Below are 17,185 nucleotides of genomic sequence, written 5' to 3'. Positions count from 1 at the left end.
AAATTAAAAGTTTGAAAATTGCAAAATTTTCCAATTTTTGCCAAATTTCCATTTATTTTTCACAAATAAACGCAAGTCATATCAAAGAAATTTTACTACTATCATGAAGTACAATATGTCACGAAAAAACATTCTCAGAATCTGTGCATTCCTTTGAAGCGTTCCAGAGTTATAACCTCATAAAGTGACACTGGTCAGAATTGTAAAATTTAGCCTGGTCATGAAGGTGAAAGCAGACTTGGGGGGGAAAAAGGGTTAAGGGTGAGACAACATAGTTTGGCTGGCTGCATAGACAGTACCCCATCCAGCAGCAGCAGGAAATAGCCACACAATTGTGAGACAAAATTGTGTGGCCAGTGCCCACCATTGGCGGGATTAGGTTTGGCCATTAGGCCAGTCGCATGTGTAGTCTCACCCTTGGTAGTAGAACATTGCAGTTTTAATGTTTTCATTAGTGTAAGGCAATAAACATATGTATCAAATAGCTAATTATATACTGAACTGTGTGCTCTCTATATAATCCAATGTTTTTTCAGGCCATATATGTCAATTGGAACATTGAGGGATCAAGTAATCTATCCTGATTTAGTGGATGACATGCATGAAAAAGGATATGAAGACGAAGATCTTGAGCGTATTCTTGACATTGTACATCTAAATCATATTGTACAAAGGGAAGGAGGTACATGATTTCCCCCCTGTGGCTCATCACAATGCCTACCCTGTATGATATCCGTAAAACTCCATAATTGTATTACAATGCACATTTCCACTTCCGGAAAGCGCATGCACTTATTTTGAAATCACCATGATTTTTGGATTTAATTTTCCACTGTGGCAGCCTTAGTCTTGTCTACAAAATGAAATATTACTTTGAATTTTCACTAGTCTCTATTGCAATTAAAAATACATTACAGCTCACACGCTTCAATATAAATCATTGTGAATCCCCATTAGTCTGTTGCAGGGGATTGGAGTTAATCAGTTTAGATCCATACACTAATTTAGGTGCATGATTTGTGTTGTACGTGATCCTTGAGCTGGCATAGATTTCAACTGCAACGTACGCCAATTTTCTCCCCTACTACAAAGCCCTAACCACTTTTAGCAAAGTGTTGGCTAGTGCAAAAGTAACAACATTTTGTGGCTTTTTAACAAATTTAGCAAATTTGGTGACTTTTTTCACCGCAAAACTGCTTGGATTTATATTTTTTTAACATAAATTTGATTTTCCCTTTGCTTTTCTTTCACATTGGTGTTAGTATATTATGGATTAGCATATTGACCCAATCTCATTAACACATAAACTAACTCTGAGAGTATGTTCACACAGAGCAACTTTCAAACCAAATAAACAGCATTAATCGGTAAAAACATTACTTTGACATATCGGATAGTTTCTCATTTTTATGTATATATACAGGCTGGGATGCTGTATCAGACTGGAAAGATGTTTTGTCGGGAGGCGAGAAGCAAAGGATGGGTATGGCACGAATGTTCTATCACAAGTAAGAAAATGATGAGGCTTTTAGCAAACTAATTGCAAGCAGTACACATTTTGTTTGATGTTTTCATCTTTGATAAATGGATTTTCTACCTTTGAACCTTTAAGTGCTCGGCAGCTGAGAAGGAAAGCAGAATCGTAAGAGGCTTTAAAAGTAAATCAATCATAATCATATACATTAAATAAATGAATAACACATTCATTAATTGGATGAATGAAAGAATGTAGAGGATATAATTCTGTCTGGTATGCAGTAAAAATAGATAATGCAAGTATGGCTGCAAAAAATAAAGGGATTGTTACTTCATTCTGTTATAAAGCGCAGAGTTTGATGCTCAGGGGACATGAGATCAAAAAGTGAAAACAGCGGCACAAGTGCACTCCAGATAGATCTGGGTAATGGGTGTGCGGAGCAGCAAACTTCCCGATCCCATGGCCATCAAATAAGCAACGCTGAGGAGAGAATCACAGTACCGCAAGCTCCAAAACTAGTGAGCTCTTATTTCACAAAAACATGTTTAACGATTCAACCTCCATCCAGCTTGACACTAACGTTACAGCTGCCTAAGGCAGTGGCCCGATATAGGACCCCAATGCTAAGCCCCCACTAAGCAGTCTTTTCTCTGTGCTGGTGATGTGCTTCAAGGGTTTGGCTATCTGGCTCGGTTCACTAGCTAAGCCGATGTAGGCACAGAGAAGAGAGCTGTCTTACTGTTTGGGCTGGCAGAATGCACCAAATAATAAAATAATAGTAAGGTGCGTTCGCAGCCCCGGGTCCACCATGCAGGGATGGTAAACTGCTGCTTAGTATTGGCGGAAGTATAAAGCGGTATACAAAAGGTCACACGTGGGTTAACGTCACCCAGTGTGAACAGAAGCGAACTCTTACGACACAGAGCCGCACTACCGCTGAACATAAATGCCGGAGCCTGTTAAACTCACAGCACTCGGCAAGAGAGCGCTCAGTATGTGGTCACAGAACTCAGCCCCATGGACACGAGGTCTGAGTCCCTCTAGACCTATTGCGGCGTCGCACCTGCGGATGCCTCTAATGAACGCTGACCACAGAGGAGTGCAGACTATGTGCACCGTGGCGTACAGACAAAGCCACCGGTGGATGTTGATGCCAGTCTCTGACTCTACCTCTACCTGGACCTCAGCCTGGGCGCTAGCAGGCTAGGTTACACAACACATGCGTACCAAGGGTAGGGGTTTCCAATGATTCATTCACCAGAGACATTCATACATGCATACAACACTCACTCCACATGGTCTAAATCTTTCTCTATTTTAGGGCATGGCCGAGCGGCCATGCAAACCTTTTATAGCAGCCTCCTCTGCGGCCGGAGAGGAATGGGCGACTGTCGAATGCAAGGCTCGGGATTCCTGCTGTACAGCGACAGGATCCCGATGCCTAACACTTACATAGTGAACTGTACTAGAAAGCCAACCTGCTACATCACATCACCAACACAAACAACTGCAGAAGCTCCAGTTATGAGATTATTAGAGGGGTCTGATATAGGGCTATTAATGAGTTTTCAAAATAAAAGGGTTTATAAGTGCATATAAAGCTTTAAAATGACAAAATAACCATCAGTTACCTAATGAAGCCCATGCTGTTCCAGCGCCCTCTCGTTCTGCTCCTTTTCCCTGGTTTTGTTCAAAGGGCTGAAGGACCACCATCTATAAAACATGACCACTTTAGACAATCTCTGACCTAAATGATCATGCTGAGGTAGGTAGGCAATAAGACCCCTGAGACCTGAGATGGCGAGTTCCATCTGCATTACACAGCTAACACTTGCCTCAAATTGCCGGTGTTGGAGCAATCTCTGATCGCAAAAGTTTACCCTTCAACAGTATTTCAATAGTGACCAAAGTATCTAAGTAATTGGAGGCATGAGGAACACCATTTATCACCCCGTCCTCCATGATGAAATTGTGGGATGCCAATGGTGTTATCATGGCATAGTCATGGTCTCCTGAAGTCCCATGTCTGCCTCCCTCATGCAGGTCTTTATAGGAGATAGATAATTTTACAATAGACTGCAATACTGCAGTATTAAATTGTACAATAGACTGCAATACTATTTTGTAATAGCTAAAGATGCAATGAGATATTTCAGAATTCCACTTGTTTGCAAGCAAAACTTTTCTAAATGTTTCATGTTTTTTGCGATAGGCCACAATATGCATTGCTAGATGAGTGCACGAGTGCTGTGAGCATAGATGTGGAAGGAAAGATTTTTCAAGCTGCAAAGGATGCTGGGATAAGCCTCCTTTCTATAACTCACCGTCCATCTCTTTGGTAAGTAGTACTCTTCAAACAAAATACAAATACAGCTACTAAACACATTCTAAATTTTGCTGTTCATTCTCAAATACAATGCCTGATTTCTTCTAAAAACAGACGTACAGTGGCATGTAAAATTTGTGTACCCCTGGTCAAAATTACCGTACTGTTATTTTAAACAGTTAAGAAAGTTGAAGATGAAATTATCTCGAAAAAGCCTAAAGTTAACCCCTTAAGGACCGGAGGTATTTTCGTTTTTGCATTTTCATTTCTTGCTCCCCTTCTTCCCAGAGCCATAACTTTTTATTTTTCAGTCAAAATAGTCATGTGATGGCTTGTTTTTTGCAGGACAAGTTGTACTTTTGATCAACATCACTGGTTTCTAACATATTGTGTACTGGAAAACGGGAAAAAAATTACAAGTGCAGTGAAATTATAAAAAAAAGTGCAATTCCACACTTTTTTTTACCATGTTCACTAAATTCTATAACAGACCTGATGCCATTCATTACGAGTTCATAGACACCAAACATGTCTAGGCTCTTTTTTATTTAAGGGATGAAAAAAAAAAAAGTTTTGGCAAAAAAAAACCTGTAGCGTCTCCATTTTTCATGATTTGAGGCTGGGTAAGGGCTTATTTTTTGCGCGTGGAGCTGACGCTTTTATTGAAACCATTTTGGTGTAGATACGATCTTTTGATCACCCGTTATTGCATTTTATTGTAATGTAGTGGCGACCAAAAAAATGTAATTCAGGCATTTTGAATTTTTTTACTTTTTGCATGCTTCAATAGTCTCCATGGCAATGATCAGATCGCCTGTGTGTAGCAGAAATACTCACTTGCTGTGAGCACCCACCACCTGGCAGCTCTCATAGCTATCTAGTTATGACAACCATAGAGGGCTGCTAGAGACTTCTGGTTGTCATGCCAATCTATCGGGGACCTGCGATAATGTGATCACCGATGGGTGGGATTTCCAGCACCCTTCTGTTGAGAGTTAAATGCCTCTGTCAGAGATTGATAGTAGCATTTAATAGGTTAACAGCCATGGGTGGATCGCGATTCCACCCGCGGCTGTTAGAGGCATATGTCAGCTGTTCAAAACAGCTGACATGTGCCGGGAAAGATGTGGGCTCACCACCGGAGCCCACATCAAAGGGAGGGATTCCGATATGGGCGCACTATTAAGCCCAACGTCGGAAAGGGGTTATAGATGACCTTTGTATTTTAGAGAAAAAAATTAATTTTTCAGCTCTTCCATTTTAAAGGGAATCTGTCACTAGTTTTTTGGGTTACCAGGTAAAAATATCATTCACTTTAGTGTCCCCTATGCATTAAACAAGTACTTTTGATACCCCTTGACTCCCCACATATGATCCATAAATACCGTTTTTCTTGCTCTGTCCGGTCCGATGGGCGTGGCTTATTGTCCTTCTTCCCCCCACTCCTCGGCTTGCTGTACGTATTAATTTCTGTGAATATCACAGATCTCGTAGAGTTTCAGCGCGTGCACACTCAAATGGCCTCTCGTGCATGCGCAGTATGCTTTGACCAACTGCAAGTATACTTTCGGGCCATAGAATGCCATGGCGTATGTCGGTGCATGTGCAATAATGATTTTATGCTTTGCCCGCAGTAGGGCAAAGCATACTGCGCACACGCGAGAGGGCATTTGAATGCGCAAGGCGGCTTAAAGGGGTTGTCCAGGCTTTTCACATAATCTCAGTACATATCTGGGCTGCAGAATTATGACAATAAGTAATTTACTTTCTGTCACTAGTTTGCACGGTTTTTAGATATTCTGAACAGAACGTCCAAGGGGGGGGTGTTATGGCATTGAAATGAGAACTAGTCGTAACCTCCTACTCTTCACACTGCACCAAATCTGCTGCTGTGTGAAGACATCAGTGACACAGAGCTGTCTCATTCACACAGCAGAGGCTTTGTCACACAACAGATTACATCAGTGACTGCCATCTCCTGTGCAGATTAGAATACAGGACGATTTTCCCTCCTCCTCACTAGTTTCACTTTCCATAGATATAGATAACTGTGTGTGTCTGGGGGTGGAGCAACTCTCTGCACTGAGGCTGCTGGAGGGGAAGAATTCGTTACTGAGTGATGAGGGCTGCTTCATGTGGATGGGGAGGGCCTGTAGCTATGGAGGGTGGGGTTGTTGCTATAGAGGGCAGGTTTAGAGTAGAGTAGGAGGTTACGACTAGTTCTCATTTCAATGCCATAACACCCCCCCCCTTGGACGTTCTGTTCAAAATATCTAGAAAACCGTGCAAACTAGTGACAGAAGGTAAATTACTCATTGTCATAACTCTGCAGCCCAGATATGTACTGAGATTATGTGAAAAGCCCGGACAACCCCTTTAAGGATAGCAAAGTCAATGTTTTGGAGTGGCCATCACAAAACCCTGATCTCAATCCTATTGAAAATTTATGGGTAAAGCTGAAAAGGCAGGTGTGAGCAAGGCAACCTACAAACCTGAATCAGTTACACCAGTTTTGTCTGGAGGAATGTGCTCTAATGCCGACCAACTATTGTGAGAAGCTTGTGGAAAGATATTCTAAACGTTTGACCCAAGTCATTCAGCTTAATGGTAATGGTACCAAATACTAATGAAATGTATGTAAACTTTTGACTTTGCAGTAAGTAATAAATGCCTTAAAACATTCTCTCTCTCATTATTTTGGCATTTGGCAAATATCAATAATTATGGTAATCCTAATTGACCAAAAACAGGAAAGGTTTATTCTGATTTCATGTAAGACATTGAGAAAAACATGCATATGGGTCTTTTATATAGTGTATGTAAACTTCTGGTTTCAACTGTATATCAGTCCCTTAATGAACTATAATCTGGACACTATCTTCCTTTATGAACCTTTACCTCCACACTGTCTGCTCTTATAAACTATAATAGTCACACTTTATGAAAAATAACCCCTATGCTGATCCCTTTACACCGTCCAAAACTTCACACTGTCCCATATTTACTGTTTAGCCTTATGCTGTACCTATCTTCATACTAACCTCATTTTTAGTATCCTCCCACACTGCACCTTTTCATACTGTACCCCACATGCTGTTCCCGTTCCATAATGTCCTCCACCCGCTGCCTCTCTCCATACTGTCCCCCACATCCTACCTCTGCTCCATACTGTCCCCATATGCTACCCCCTCTGCTTAATGGGAAAGAAGTTCATGTCCCCAGAGACAAAACTCTGTTAACACCCCCTTGAACTCTAACATAAATTATAATCTAAATTTTACAAACTATAGAGAGGAGATATAAAAAAATGATGTGAGCAGTTTAACATGCTCAGACTGGTTAAAGGTCCTGTTAAAATGCATGTATTTGGGGGAAAAAATTGCAGTTAACTCCTATGGCCTCTGTGTTGACCTGTATTAGTCGCTGGCAGGTGATAGTGTAGTATCCTAATAGTATCCTGAAATTGAGCATGGGCAGCCCTTTCAGGATATGTAGCTTTTATTTCTCTACGTCGCCCCGTTGTGTTTTTGTAAGCCCTGACAAATTTATTGTCGCTCACTGGCAAGTCAAACATATGTAAATGGAAAATAAATATTCACCCCTTCCCGCACCCATAATCCAGCCCACCCCTCTGCACTGGCGTCACTGATTCAGTCAGACCACCGTCTGCCCGAGATTCCTCCGGCGAGTAACATAGCAGACTGCCTGCATCCAATCAGTAACGCCAGCCGGGAGGGGTTGGCGGGATTATGGGTTCGGGAACAGGTGAATATTAATTTTGTTATTTTACATATGCTTGACTTGCCAGCACTCATGTAAATGATAAATGAATATTCACCCTATCCCGGGTGGTGTCACCGATTGGATGCAGTCAGACTGCTGAGTTACTCACCCGAGGATCGCATGAAATCCTCGGCTTGCCGTCTGCTCTCCTGATCTGAGCGTGACAGCATGTATTTCTATGCAGCGGTCAGTTTCAGGTCAGGAGAGCAGATGGCCAGTCTGAGGAATGCGATGCGATCCTCAGGCATACAGCAGTCTGACTGAAATAGTGATGCCAGTGCGGCGGAGTGAATGGGATTATGGATGAGGGAAGGGGTGAATATTAAATTTGGTATTTTACATATGCTTGACTTGCCAGCATTCGTGTAAATGATAAATGATTATTCACCCTATCCCGGGTGGTGTCACTGATTGGATGCAGTCAGACTGCTGAGTTACTCACCCGAGGATCGCATGAAATCCTCAGCTTGCCGTCTGCTCTCCTGATCTGAGCGTGACAGCATGTATTTCTATGCAGCGGTCAGTTTCAGGTCAGGAGAGCAGATGGCCAGTCTGAGGAATGCGATGCGATCCTCAGGCATACAGCAGTCTGACTGAAATAGTGATGCCAGTGCGGCGGAGTGAATGGGATTATGGGTGAGGGAAGGGGTGAATATTAAATTTGGTATTTTACATATGCTTGACTTGCCAGCACTCGTGTAAATGATAAATGACTATTCACCCTATCCCGGGTGGTGTCACTGATTGGATGCAGTCAGACTGCTGAGTTACTCACCCTTGGATCGCATGAAATCCTTGGCTTGCCGTCTGCTCTCCTGATCTGAGCGTGACAGCATGTATTTCTATGCAGCGGTCAGTTTCAGGTCAGGAGAGCAGATGGCCAGTGCCAGTCCAAGGAATGCGATGTGATCCTCGGGCATACGGCAGGCTGACAGAATCAGTGGCGCCAGTGCAGAAGGGTGGACAGTATTATGATCAGGGCAAGGGGTGAATATAATATTAAGTTGCTATTTACATATGCTACACTTGCCGGCGCAACAATAAATTTGTCTGGGGTTTACAGCAGCACAACAGGGCCACGTAGAGAAAAAAAAGTCAAATATCCTGAAAGTGCTGCCCAAGCCCTATTTCAGGATACAGTTAGGATACTACACAAAAATCATCTGACAGATTCCCTTTAACTAAGAATCTGCCAGTCTCCTTGTTCTAATGGGATAGTTTGAAACTCCTTTATCTGTCTTTTTCGGAGATTCTCTCAGCTGAATACAGCCACATGAATGTTTGACTCCCTTTCACGTGTTTTGTGAATATAAGTCAGCTGAAGGGAGTTCAGTAAAATACAGATGAAAGAGTTACAACTCCACATCAGAAAGAGCTTACTGATAGATTCCTAGGTAATCTCATTCTGCAGCCTGCAATGAGCAGGGAAAAAACTGCCCTAAACTGTAATATATGTGCATTTTGTTCCATTATTTTTTTTTCCATTCTTGATACCTGGATTTTGTTTATTCGAGACTACGTGCTATTTTGAATACAGAAGCAGACTAATTTAGGAAGTGACCTCATACTCTCTCATTATGTTGGAAACCATTTCTGAGTGGTGCATTAAGTAGTGGAGCATGCTGTCCTTTTCAGTCCCAGAACTCATTATGAATAACAAAATTATGTTTGTGTAATATTTGGATTTATTCTCAAATTGTGGGCTTTTTTATATTTGCACAGGAAATACCACACTCATCTGTTGCAGTTTGATGGAGAAGGTGGATGGCGATTTGAACAACTGGATACTGCCACGCGGTTATCATTAAGTGAAGAAAAACAGAGACTTGAGTCTCAGCTTGCTGGAATACCAAAAATGCAGCAGAGATTGAACGAACTCTGTAAAATTCTAGGAGAGGACTCAGTGCTCAAGACTGTTTGTGAAGATGAGTAGCGTCAGGATTTCAGGTGTCAATGTCTACTCTTTATTTTTTTGCAGCAGTTTACACGGACAAAGACTATAATGTATTTTGTAATGAATTTACTGTGCATGGGATGAGGTAACTGGAACTTGAATTGAAAGGATGAATGAATAAAAGAACAAATAAATATTTAAAAAGAACAAATAAATATTTAAAAAGAACATTAATATACCGTACTTAAAAATTAGATGTGACAATATTCCAGATTGACAGAATTCAGACTCCATATTATGAACCCTTTGCGCTTTTAAAACTGGTCAGATTCAATAGATTTTCTTGTAACGTAATTTAGGGTATGTTTAGCGACAGTAGGGGTTAGTCCCAACATATGCCCCTGAAATTCTGTATTTTCCCTGCAGTGCACTGCAATGTGACCAAGCATTGACACTGGACTTCCCCTGCTGGAATCAACCATTCGCAGGAAATGTCAGCATGGGAACCTAACATATAGGGACAGTATTATTGTAGAGGTCATGCAGATTGGGGTCACCCTGTGATTTACCATTCTTAGTCACATACTTCAATGACTTGTCAATGTCCCTCTATTTTCTAGTGTTATTTCCCACCTGTACCTCATTTTCTAACGAGTAACAAGTACCTGCAGCTCATTTGTTTGGTGACAACTATGGCTGCTCTTGCTATTGCCCTTCATGCACTTTGCAGAATAGTTATTTCCTAGAAACAGAAAAGCTACAGTGAGTTCCTTGATTATTAATTTATTGAATATATGGTATGTTAAGATCATTTTATGGATAACTCTCTTTCAAGATGAAAGATTAGCCCTCCAAAAAGTGCATTACACAGGGATTCATAGAACACCAAAGACATTAAAGGGGTTGTCTACTACTGGCTTCACTGCCCATCATAAAATAAAAACACATCATACTTACCTCCCGACTGGTGCCGTTTCTGCTTTTTCGGCACTGCTTTCCTTAATGGTCTCATGACATTTTTATGTCACATGAACGCTGTAGGTATTCAGCAACCGCTTATCAGAAGTCTTCTCTAATGGAATAGTAAATACTACAGATAATCAGTGGCCACTAATTGGCTGCACAGGTAACATGACAATGTCATGAGACTACCAAAGAAAATAGCTCCTAACATCACAGGAATGGCATCGGTCCAGGATGTATTACATGTTTTTTATGCAATGAAGCTATTCAGAAGTTGTCCAGTAAAGGTCAACCCCCTTTAATCAAGCACCACCGGCCATGCACTAGCCATAACATCACTTTTGCTGGAGTGATCTTTTAATTAATCTATTGTGTTGAGCAGTAATAATGCTAAAGTGGACTTATAATATGTCTGTTTTAGTAATTATCTACCCATAAAATAATTTGGAACAATTTTCTTATCACTCAGCTATAGTTCATTCTTCTGTTATTCCTGCTAGAAATGTATTAAAACATTGGCAAATGTTACTATTCCCTTACACAGTCTAGCTGTAATGGTCAACGTGTGACTGGACACACCGCCTCCAGCAGGGCAAATTTAAATAATAAGACGTGGAGTCGGATACACCGCCCCCAGCAGGGGAATTTCAGAAATATACGTGAAACTGGATACACCGCCTCCAGCAGGGCGAATTTAAATAATAAGGGGAAACACCAGGAAAACAAATACAATGGTGGGCCCTGCGATAGGGAACGTGGACGTGGAGACCTCCTGCACTCCCGAGTCAGTGTCTACATTCCTAACGATCCCTAGGTCGGTTCTGCACCGGGCGCCAATCAGGATACCTTTAAACCCTAGCTCGCCCTGCACCTACCCCTTTCTAGTGAAATGGCCGGTGCAGAGACTAATCCCACCACTGCACTGAAACACACAAAAGGAAAGTCACAAAACGGGGGTAACACCACTTAGCTTTGCTCTGTTGCTATTGCTCCAAGCAACAGAGTCCACCACCAGAATTCAGCTTCCACCTGAAGCTACCACACCAGAGCTCTGCCTGAGCTGCAAGGAACTCTCTCTAGCTCCTTCCTCCACCAAGGATGGTTGGAAATGAACACTATCACCAAACCCAGTGAGAGCACATGACACACCTTTATAGTTAAGCCAGAGGAATCACATCTGTTTGTGATTCCCATGTAATAAAGCTAACCACCACCGGGGGCAAACTAGAACAAAAGACACCACTGTGTAATAATCCTAATGGCCACCGGGGGCAAAACCAAACTTAAGCACACAGCTTAAGGAAAAAAAAAGGTTACATGTGCTTTTAACTGTCATCATCCAACCTGGATCATGACAGTACCCTCCCTCAATGAGGGGCCTCTGGACCCTCAAGACCACTCCTCATCAGGGAACCACCTACAGCGGGGATGCCCAGATCCAGAGTTCACACCTGCAACTACCTGCACTTCAGGTTTATGACAAACGAGCACCGCTGGTATTGGCAATGTATGTTCTGGAGGCACCACACATCTCCGAAGCGCCGAACTGGGGAACGAGTTGTGTATGTGCACGTTTGGGAGTAACTCGAGCTGGTAAGGCTCCGGGCCCTGGATTGCCGACACCAGATACGGCCCGATCACCTGAGAATTCCAGACCCCCGCAACACACTTCCACTGGATGTTTTTGGTGGCCACCCATACATGCTCGTTCACACACCGGTCCGGACCTGAACGTTTATTGCCACACATTCGTTTGTCAAAATAGGGTGAACTCTTTCTGGAACTGACAACAGAGGCGTCCCCCTGTGTCACCACACTCACACCCCCGCAATTCACCAAGGGAAACACCACCCTCCAACCCCTCCTACTACGAGGTCTGCGCCTCTCAGGGCTGGCTAATGGCGAAGGTTGAGACTTGCCCCTACTCTCCTGCAGCATCTCCGCTGTTCTCACTGGAGAGGAAGGGGATGATTGTAGAGAGACGGCAGGGACAGTAGCCCCTAGGCAGCAGCCCTCACATGACTGCTCCCAGCTGACTACTTCCCTAGTCCGCCAATCTAAAACGGGTTGTGTTTTTTAGACCAAGGGGGGCCCACAACGATAGGTGCTGGATTTCCCTCCAAGACATAGTATGACTGGGACTCATTAGGATGTTCACTATACAGCACAATGTCTTCTACGACTTGGTTTAACCTCCCCCCCCCGGCTCAGTGGGACAGAGTTAATGGCCTGGACGCTTATGGGTTTGTTCGACGTCTCACACCTCAGACTATGAGTCTGGACAAACTGAGCATCCACCAGACTGACTTCAGCTCCACTGTTCACAAGCACCGGTATGCCCTCAGGTACCTCGCCAACCATCACCTCTGCTGACATATTACCTTCTGAGGGCGAGGAGGAAATATACACTCCTCGGTCGTCTTCCTCCACACGACCAGGGGGGCACGTCTTCTCTGACAGTAGAGAATTTTCGGCGTCAGTGCCAAGGACTAAATCATTAGTCTGCTCACTACAGGGACGTACCCCTTCACCTTGGGGAGCACCAGGCAGCACCATGGGGACACCGACTCCAAAAGGGCTAATTTAAATAATAAGGGGAAACACCAGGGAAACAAATACAATGGTGGGCACTGCGATAGGGAACGGGGACGTGGAGACCTCCTGCACTCCCCTGAGTCAGTGTCTACACTCCTAATGATCCCTAGGCCGGTTCCGCATCGGGCGCCGATCAGGATACCTTTAAACCCTAGCTCGCCCTGCACCTACCCCTTTCTAGTGAAATGGCCAGTGCAGAGACTAATCCCACCACTGCACTGAAACACACAAAAGGAAAGTTACAAAACAGGGGTAACACCACTTAGCTTTGCTCTGTTATTGCTCCAAGCAACAGAGTCCACCACCAGAATTCAGCTTCCACCTGAAGCTACCACACCAGAGCTCTGCCTGAGTTGCAAGGAACTCTCTCTAGCTCCTTCCTCCACCAAGGATGGTTGGAAATGAACACTATCACCAAACCCAGTGAGAGCACATGACACACCTTTATAGTTAAGCCAGAGGAATCACACCTGTTTGTGATTCCCGTGTAATAACGCTAACCACCACCGGGGGCAAACTAGAACAAAAGACACCACTGTGTAATAATCCTAATGGCCACCGGGGGCAAAACCAAACTTAAGCACACAGCTTAAGGAAAAAAAAAGGTTACATGTGCTTTTAACTGTCATCATCCAACCTGGATCATGACACTAGCATTGTCAGTACTATTGGACAGTATCAGACTGTGTAGCGACACACACCCAATTGACAATGCTCAGTTATCAACTTAACAATACATTTCTAGCATGAATAACAGTGGAACAGTACAATACAGTGTTCTAAGAAATTGCATCAGAGTTATTACTTTATGGGAATTGCAATTATTTTATTAAATAATCATTGCAGTAGAGTTGACAAGTCCTCTTTAATCTTTTTTTAATAAAGAAATGATGTATTTAATTATCCAAGCATCCATTCATTACTTAAATTGCTTCCTTCTTGCTGCTGTGCTGTTTGAATGCACAGTTTATGTTCCTTTAGAATCTTCTTTCAGCTGCTGCTCGTCAATATCTGTAAAGTATATTCAAACATTTGTGTACTGGAATTCCACTGTATGAGAACTGGGATTGGGAGCAGAGAGACTTAGACAAGAAAAGTCCTGTATATAGATTTAATATAGTTGAATTTGCTGAGCAGCAGTTGAAAGGAGATTCTAAAGACTAAACTGGCCATTGAAACAGCACTGTAGCATAGTGTTTGGGAGAGAAGGAAGTAAAACGTAAATAAGTGTACTGTATATACTCGTGTATAAGCCGACCCCCCTAATTGTGTCACAAAAAAGTGGGAAAACTTCATGATTTGTGTATAAGCCTAGGGTGCACAGTGAGTGGCCCCAGATAATGCTGCACAGTGAGTGGCCCCAGATAATGCTGCACAGTGAGTTGCCCCAGATAATGCTGCACAGTGAGTGGCCCAATCATGTTGCTGCTGCTGCCGCTGGCTGCCTCCATTACAAAAAAAAAAAAAAAAAAAAAAAGCACTGTATACTCACCTCCATCGCTGCCCACTGCTCATCAGCGTTGCCGGCTCTGGAGCAGGGACTGGTGAATATGGCTTCCCCCATTCATACTCCCCCCTCCTGGCGCTGGTCTCTGCAGCCCCCTGCTTGTTCCATGCTCTCGGCACTGCAGCTCCTTCCTGTTCCAGCGGTCACATGGTACCGCTCATTAAAGTCATAAATATGCGCATATTCATGAGTTTAATGAGCGGTACCACGTGACTGCTGAAGCAGGAAGAGAGCAGGAGACTGAGAGCATGGATCAAGCAGCGGGGCTGCAGAGAAGTGCCAGGAGGGGTGAGTATGATCTCTGACACCCCCCCGCTCCCCCTCCCCCGCCGACCCCCGGTATATGACTCGCATATAAGCCGAGAGGGCCGAAAATCTTGGCTTATACACGAGTATATACGGTATTTAAAAAATAACTGCAATGGCTGAAGCATAATAAAATAAGATTAGTTATAACATTCATTTTAGGATACATTTTTGAAGTGGGTTTTCTGTGTCGGGGCAAATTTTTGGCAAGTGATGTAGAATTCAAAATCCTAACAGTGTGTAATATACAGATTGGCATACTTGTGGTCACGTGACGACACTTGCAAGCCAAATAATACCAGTATGTATATTATTGTCAAACACTTGCCCTAGCCTGAAAAACCCCTTTAATATTATAGCACAAGAATTGAGGTGTTTGAGTAGGTCACATTCCAATTCTGGTCTACTGCGCATTATATTCGTAAAGGTATGGAAGACAATGGTATGTGCCTTATATACATACAGTACATTTTGTGTAAAAAGACTATTGCCAGGCTACGCGAATAGTATCAATATTACAATAGCAAATATCATCACTGTTTGAGTGGGTAATATTTCAAACGTGAGATGAAATTTTGGCCATTAATGGAGGCTGGTGTAATGCTGTGCAGTAATGCTTTATGAGCTATTAGCACCCAGTTTGGTACACAACTGTTGAGAACACAGCGTATTACTAACATTACTACGTTAATAAATATATCTCACATTTTTAATTAAGGTAAGAACACACACTTGTCTATTATACCCTTTTACCACCACTTGATACCTATTCAAAATGCCACATCACCTCTCCCCAATGCCGTGTTGGTTTACAGGACTGCAGTGGTGTTGTCCCATCTACAACATTTGAACCCTTGAAGCCATTCACTGCCCTCAGGGCTCATGTCGAGGTAGTGCAACCCCTGTCAATCAACTGATAGTGGGGGTGCCATCAGTTGGACCCTACCGATCGAATTGCTAAGGTTATCGACTCCAGGAAATCTTCTATATTATTTTTTTACAGTAAAATGGTAAGCAACTGAGTTGCAAATATCAAAGAATATTGTGATTATTTATAGCATACAGAATTCAGATACATAAAGTATCTGTTATTTTTTGTATAGGGTATAAAAAGGAGATAAGGGTCAAACACTACAAGGTATCCACAATGGGTCTGCAAGACATAATATGCATCTTAAAAAGCAAGAAAATACAATTTCAGAAATTGGTAGTATTATCTGGTCATAAATGCAGCATTATTACCGATCTATAGCCCTATAGTTGAATGTTATGTACAGTAAATCTGTCAAATTGCAACCAATTTAGAACTATTCAGGTAAGAAAGTGCTCGCTGCAAAAGAATCACCTTTAGAACAATCTAATATGTAACCATTAATCGGGGGGACAAAAAAAATGCAAGACGTATTTCAGCCAAAATATATTGGAGAGAAGAATACATAGAATTGTAGCATGTGAAAAGCTGAAAATGCATTGTAACACGCTAGAAATTATGTAACATGATTTGCGAATGTGATGGCAATAAAGGCATGACTAATTAAGAAGTTTTGTTAAAAGTGTTAAAATCAGCTGCCTAATAGGCCACTAAAATTGTACTTGGTCTAATAAAAAAAATACTATGAATGACAAACAAATAAAACAAATATTTTATTACTGAAAAACAAAAAATATATTTGCCTGATTCTTTTTTATTCAGAATACTGTTGTGAAATTACAAAAATATAGTAAAAACAAACAAATGTGTATCTAAACAGATAAATGTTGCCACTGTGCCACGATCTGGGCTTACATGGGAAGGGCATGACTACCTGGTGTTCGCAAAGCTCCTCATGGTGAAGTTAGACTTGTGCTGCAGGTACCTGCCAGGTCTTTGTTACTGCAGCAGCTGACTCCAAGGGTCAGAATCGCAGTCACGGACACAGGCTTGCAGTCACTGGCAGGACAGGATTTGTATACTTTTTTCAGACAATGCAGAATCTGGACAAATAGATAGGAAGGACACCGGTACTGGCTCAAGTACCACCGGAGAGGTTTCAGGCTCAGGTACCGCTGGAATGCTTTCAGGTTCAGGTACCATCGGAGCAGGTTTAGGTACTTCTGGAGCAGGTTCAGGTACTGCCAGGGCGGTTTCAGGCTCAGCTACCAATGGAGCAATTTCAAGTTCAGATAACATGAATCTCAGGAATAGGGGGCTCAGACAACAAAGGTTTCAGGAAAAGGTTCTGGTTCCGGCAGTACGAGGGACGTGGCAACTGACTAGTTCATAACACTAGCTAAATCAAGGTGGAGGCGTTTCTCAGGCACCTCTCTACTGGAGGGCGTGCCTTACATACATGA

The 17,185-nt window shown here is 42.6% G+C and overlaps 1 protein-coding gene across 6 annotated transcripts in view; it reads left to right on the top strand.

Annotated features, from left to right (window-relative positions):
* ABCD2 (ATP binding cassette subfamily D member 2) overlaps window positions 1-16,516 on the top strand; it is a 137,991-nt gene extending 121,475 nt beyond the window's left edge. For all 6 annotated transcript variants that reach the window (XM_073573528.1, XM_073573530.1, XM_073573531.1 and 3 more), the window contains 4 exons: window positions 537-682; window positions 1,424-1,508; window positions 3,690-3,815; window positions 9,309-16,516. In XM_073573528.1, coding sequence (XP_073429629.1) covers window positions 537-682; window positions 1,424-1,508; window positions 3,690-3,815; window positions 9,309-9,519 — 568 coding nt within the window. In that variant the 3' untranslated portion in view covers window positions 9,520-16,516. The remainder of the gene's footprint in view (window positions 1-536; window positions 683-1,423; window positions 1,509-3,689; window positions 3,816-9,308) is intronic.
* Window positions 16,517-17,185: the final 669 nt, after the last annotated feature.

Source organism: Dendrobates tinctorius, unplaced genomic scaffold (assembly GCF_039654945.1).
Source record: "Dendrobates tinctorius isolate UK_male_01 unplaced genomic scaffold, ASM3965494v1 ptg000035l, whole genome shotgun sequence".
Classification (NCBI taxonomy): domain Eukaryota; kingdom Metazoa; phylum Chordata; class Amphibia; order Anura; family Dendrobatidae; genus Dendrobates; species Dendrobates tinctorius.
Note: the sequence above shows the minus strand (reverse complement) of the source record. Positions and strands in the feature narration are given on the sequence as shown.